The sequence below is a fragment of the Palaemon carinicauda genome, chromosome 6, assembly GCF_036898095.1.
Source record: "Palaemon carinicauda isolate YSFRI2023 chromosome 6, ASM3689809v2, whole genome shotgun sequence".
NCBI classification, from domain to species: Eukaryota; Metazoa; Arthropoda; class Malacostraca; order Decapoda; family Palaemonidae; genus Palaemon; species Palaemon carinicauda.
In genome coordinates, this window is record NC_090730.1 from 147,043,294 (window position 1) to 147,049,536 (window position 6,243).

At 33.0% G+C, this 6,243-nt stretch overlaps 1 protein-coding gene across 2 annotated transcripts in view; it reads left to right on the forward strand.

Annotated features, from left to right (window-relative positions):
- Positions 1-3,312: 3,312 nt before the first annotated feature.
- Positions 3,313-6,243, forward strand: part of LOC137642702 (tubulin alpha-2 chain) — a 63,852-nt gene continuing 60,921 nt past the window's right edge. For both annotated transcript variants that reach the window (XM_068375495.1, XM_068375496.1), the window contains exon 1: positions 3,313-3,605. In XM_068375495.1, the coding sequence (XP_068231596.1) occupies positions 3,603-3,605 (3 nt within the window). In that variant the 5' untranslated portion in view covers positions 3,313-3,602. The remainder of the gene's footprint in view (positions 3,606-6,243) is intronic.

Genomic DNA, 6,243 nt, shown 5'->3' on the forward strand with positions numbered 1-6,243 from the left:
TAACCGCCTTCCTGTGTGGAGAACTGGGCTATGGTCTAATAAAGTGGTCGTTGTTAATGGTGCATGACTGTTATGCTTCTTCCCATCAAGGGTCAAAATATGACAGTACCCTTTGTTACGCTAAAGTGTAATTGTACCCAGATTACCTTTTTTTCTCACTGCCTGAATTTTCCAGGTTGGCTGGCAGGTTTTCTTTGAGATATATGTTCCGTACAGACTGATATATGAAATATACGTTTATTATAATAACAAGTTGAACGAATTGTGAGACCTCCAGCTGCATTTAACTATGAAATAGCAATCAACGAGGTTTGAGACTTACCATTCCTCGTTTAAAAAAAGAGAGATTTCTTATAGTAATTCTGTTCTATGCAAACCTTTGTTCAGAAGCAACTAAGCATGTTATCTGTGTATCCCTGATGGATAACATACGAGTGAAAAAAAAAACGTATCCTATAACAAATAGTGGAATGCGGAACGATAAAAAGTATTTCATATGTATATATATATACATATATACATATATATATATATATATATATATATATATATATATATATATATATATATATATATATATATATAAAAGATTTTCACTCATAATTATTTACGTTTTAACTGACAATAAAAAAAAACGAGAAATCAAATTTCAGCTCTATAGCAAGTTTTTAATTCATTTCTTTCAAGATACCCGCCAACACTTTTACCTATCCTACAACAGAGGGCGAAAGCTAAAGGCAGCCACCCTTCCGGTAATAAGAAAATACAGGTTCGACTCAGTAGGGGATATGAAATGAGCTCCACCAGAAACTGAGACAATATTTCACATTTGGATAAGTACGCAAGACATTAAAATGATAAAGTTCTATCAATTGACTACTTAAAGTCTTCCTTAAGCAGTTAAGAAGATCCTTTAATGACCGCTCCAAGACATTGCACTTCTAATACTTTTGGACAGAACAATCAAATGAGGACAAATTAAATATATATACACTCACCCCAGGAGAAGGCCTTAGGGTTAGAAAACTAATCCAGGAATTGTGACTGGAAATCAGAAACCATCCCCAAATAATGGTCAAACTCTGCAGTGACAGTCTAAATAAATATATACATAGAATAAATATACATATACACGCATACGCACAAAAATATAAGCATGGCAGTAAATGTATGTGTGTATATATATACATATATATATATATATATATATATATATATATATATATATATATATATATATATATATACACATATATATAAAAATATATATATGTATATATATAAATATATATATATACATATATATATAAATATATATATATATATATGTATATATATATATATATATATATATATATATATATATATATATATATATATATATATATATACACACACTGACATACGGGTTTTTCTCTTAAAGGAGTTACGATCATTCCAGCCTTCAATAAGTATTTTGAGTTAAGATTGCCTTACAATATCTTTAACAAATGAGCCTTATTAGAAGTCCATAGCCTTTCCACTCACTGACGTGACCTAACACTGCTTGTTTTCGATGATTGAATGACCAGCAATATCTGAGGTTATACATGAGAGAGGAGTTGTAAATTGTGCGCAACAGTAAATATGGTGATATTTACCTATAAGATAACGAAACTTTCAGCTAAAATCGAATCGCCAGCCCTGCCGCTCTCTCCACACAAGTTACAGTTTTCTCCGATTATTGCTATCGAGAGCATCTTCCTCCATCAAACGCCATGTAATCCTTTGCCTCCCACTTGACCTTCTCCCCCGAACACGTAGTGAGAACCCATAATTCACCTCAATGTCGTCATTCCTGTTTAAGGTTGTGGTGGCCGATGTGGTAACGTCTCTGACTGGTGATCCCCAGATTGGGGTTCAAGTTCCGCCCAAACTCTTTAGTTTCTTTGGTCGCTGCAACTTCACCATCCTTGTGAGCTAAGGACGGGGGGTTCGGGGAGCCTATAGGTCTATCTGCTGAGTCATCAGCAGCCATTGTCTGGCAATCTTTGGTCCTAGCTTGAATGGAGAGGGGGCTTGGGCGTTGATCATATGAATATATGGTCAGTCTCTGGGGCATTGTCCTGCTTGATAGGGCAACGTCACTGTCCCTTGCCTCTGCCATTCATGCGTGGCCTTTAAACCTTTTAAAACATTTAAACCCCAATCTCTATTCCTCTCCCTTCCAAATGCCCATGTTTCTGAATCATCCACCATCACTGGTCCGATTACATTACACCAGATCTTGATTTTCAGTTCCTCTGGCATTCTTACGTCACTCTCATCCCTTCTGCCACCTCCCCCAAAGCTGATTTTATCCTACTTTCAACATCAGCTTCACACCCTCCCTCCTAGATTAAAGTAGACCCAGAGAAAATCTCTATCTGGTTTAAATCTCCGGCTCATAATTTTTGCACAATTTCCTATCTCTTCAAGGCTGAACACCATATCCTTCATACCACCCTATTAAAGATAATCCCTTAATTGTAAAGACGTGATTTTCAATATAAATACTCGTTTCGAAAAAAAATCAAAAGAAGTAACGTAGATATAGTTCGGCAGTCAAATTTTTTTCAAGCACCTTCATATGATGTGCTTGATAGAACTTCTGTTCTCAAAAGAAAATAAACTTCAACATGAATAATTTTTGGCCTAATGTTTGTCATTGAAGGCTGTAGACTGTGTGATGACTTAAACTAGTTTATACGGAAATGTAAGATTACTCTTCCTGTAATAATGCTTACAAGAACAACAATGAAATGACAACAAAGCTACGGCTACAAAATAACCACAACATTTCTTATAATGATAATAATAATAAAAATAACAAATATAATAATAATAATAATAATAATAATAATAATAATAATAATAAACTTCCTTAATACTGCTTAAGATTAAAAAGGTGGGATCTTTATTGATGTCACAATAAGGAAACTTTCCCAATCATCAAAAAGACCAATACCTATATGAAAAAGTTGTTTTTTAAACAAATAAAAAAAAAGAAAGCCATTAGATGTGTTTTGCTCTACTGAACAGACAATCAGCTCTCTCTATCTTCTTACATTTTTTTTTATATCAAACTATGTGTTTCTTTAAATATTTCCACGTAAACATACAAGCCATACGCCTATCTCAGAGAATACGTGAACCATACACACATACCTTCATACATACACACACATCCGCAATCACGAACCGTATCACACAGTCACCTTTTCCCCTGAACCGAGATGATGTGGAAGGTGAGTCACGTGACCGCACGAACGTATATAAAGGCGCGTGAGACCGATCAGCTGACTCACAGAGTGAAGCATCGGTGGCGTGAGCATCAACATACGCTCTCAGCTTCTAACCTCCAGACGTCTCGAGTCTCTCGCGTTTCCCAGGTTTTGCTCAGGCAAAATTCTCCTTTACAAACGGTTTAATATCTAAATTTTCCCATTGTGATAACGAGCTACTACAAACTAATTACCTGCAGAGGAAGCTTCTTGTTGGTGAAACCCAAAGCAAGGTGACAGCGAGATTATCTGACACGAGTTTTCGATTCTTCTCTTCGAAGTCTTTCTAAGAAGTTCGTCATGGTAAGTGAGCCAAGGAGGAGTCTGCCGTCTTTGTGTCAGGTTTTCCACAAGTGTTTTTTTTTTTATTGCATTATCACGTCTTTCGGCTTCTTATTGAGCTAAAAGCATTTTCTCATTTCTTCGCATTTACTTTTCAAACAATTCGCGAGATTATCACCGACACATCAGAATTTTGTTTCAATGTATACTTATCGTATGAACATTTGCATAGTTTTCACTTGAAAATACATATACATAATAAAAAATATCATTGTAATATGATCAAAAACTTTATACGTAAATTTCTTGATACATCTGAAAATAAGTTATATTAGCACCATCTCAAGCACTTTAGATTCAACAGAACATTAAGCAGTCATAACAATACTTAAATATAATCCAATTAATAAAATTTGACTTTTTTTATCACATAAAAACGGAAATCAACAATGTTTTTAAACAGGAAACATTCTATTGTGAAGAAAAAAAAAAATCTTGTTTAAATTCTTAATCGGAGTTGGCCAAGCCTATTTGAATATGGGAGATCCAGTACCGTAGAGTTATTCGTAGGACGACCAAACCATTTTTTTTTAATGATACCGTAGTATAAAAATGCATAATAATATTTTCATATCATCAGCTATTAAGTTAGCCTGTTATTTATGATATCAACTATAGAAAAAAAATCTGAATTAGTTAATTTCATCAAAAGCAAACACTCAAATTTACAGTATTTGAAAAGGAATGGAATATTCTGATGTATTAATGCGTGATCACATATACAAATATCAATTTACAATGGTACTGGCTGTTGTGGCTGAGTTTCATTATTTAACAAAAGCATTTTAATGAAATAAAGGATTTTTTAACAATATATTCATACGTTACTTGACTTTATGAAATACATCATCATCTGCAATCCATTTTTATTTAAAATTCGATGCAACAATAGATTTCTTCTTATAAATACACTCTTTGCAGTTAACACTTAAATAATTCGACTTATGCCTAGTTTTTCATGATGTAGACAGATTTCACTTAAATTAATATTCCTCGTTGATATAACGCATAAAAGTAAATAAATGGTGCAGTCAAACACTAATACCCTCAACACACACATACACACACACACACACATATATACATATATATATATATATATATATATATATATATATATATATATATATATATATATATATATATATATATATATATATAATTATACTAGAAATGCGATCCATCAAAATAGGGCGGCTAAAAATCTAGATTGATGTTCTTACACACAGACAGATTCATCGCCCGGCCCCCTTTCCTAACTACACCACTCTAGTTTAGGCAATTTGTGGGCGATTGTTGTTTCCCGAGTGATTACCGTTCAGCGTGACAGGAATATATATATATATATATATATATATATATATATATATATATATATATATATATATATATATATATATATATATATATACATATATATATATATATATATATATATATATATATATTCTCACTCAATTAGTCAAACCATTCAATAATTAAACAAACGGATGTAAATGGCAGACTTTGTGTTTATAGATTTGCAGATTAGGGATTATAGCAAACCCCAGTATTTTCTATTATCTTCATACAAACATTTCTGGTTAACATTCGTCAATAAGAGAATCCACAAGATAACTTGAATACGAAAATAATCAGGCGTTTTAGCAATAATAATAATAATAATAATAATAATAATAATAATAATAATAATAATAATAATAATAATAATAATAATAATAATACATTGAAGACACTTAACCCCAAGCCAGAAAGAAAGACTATACTAGTGAATTAAAAGGAAGGAATTCATTGAAATGCATTTGAATTTATTGCCCTTTAATTCGACATCCATTCAGAATATGTGCAGCTGGGATTGACATGCACGAGGGGATGTTCAACAGGTATGAATCAATAAGACTCTCTCTCTCTCTCTCTCTCTCTCTCTCTCTCTCTCTCTCTCTCTCTCTCTCTCTCTCTCTCTCTCTCTCGTTTACTATCCGAATGTTTGTCTCATGGGTGTTTATATCTTATATTATTTGTGGTGTCCTTGGAAATGCTTGTTGCAGTTCTGTATTATTCAAAACAAATAAGTGAGAGAGAGAGAGAGAGAGAGAGAGAGAGAGAGAGAGAGAGAGAGAGAGAGAGAGAGAGAGAGAGAGAGAGAGAGAGAGAGATAATTGGCCTCCTTTGTCTTCCAAGTGAAGAGAGATGGAGAGATGTCAGAGCAGGGTGTGTCTCCACCTCGAAAGGAAGCTATGTCACAGTAATGCCAATGTTTTATGGCCTCTTCGGCAGAGATTATATCTGGCTTCATTTTTAACCTTTCACTATTTACAAAATTTCATTTTGCATATGTCATCCAATTTCGTCTATTAATTTACAAAAGGCTTTGGGAAGAAGACGTTTCAATACTGATTTAGTCATCAAACGATTAGGTGATGAAAATTCGCTTCAATTCAAAATCGAATTATGATTAAGATATACAAATTGTCCGTTCAATGTCCCAGAGAAAAAAAAATACCCTTATGAAAAGCACATCTTTGAAAAGATAGTACATAATATTTACCTAAGTTATTAAATTACCGTCATTCATACGTGATACATAGTGCTATACGGG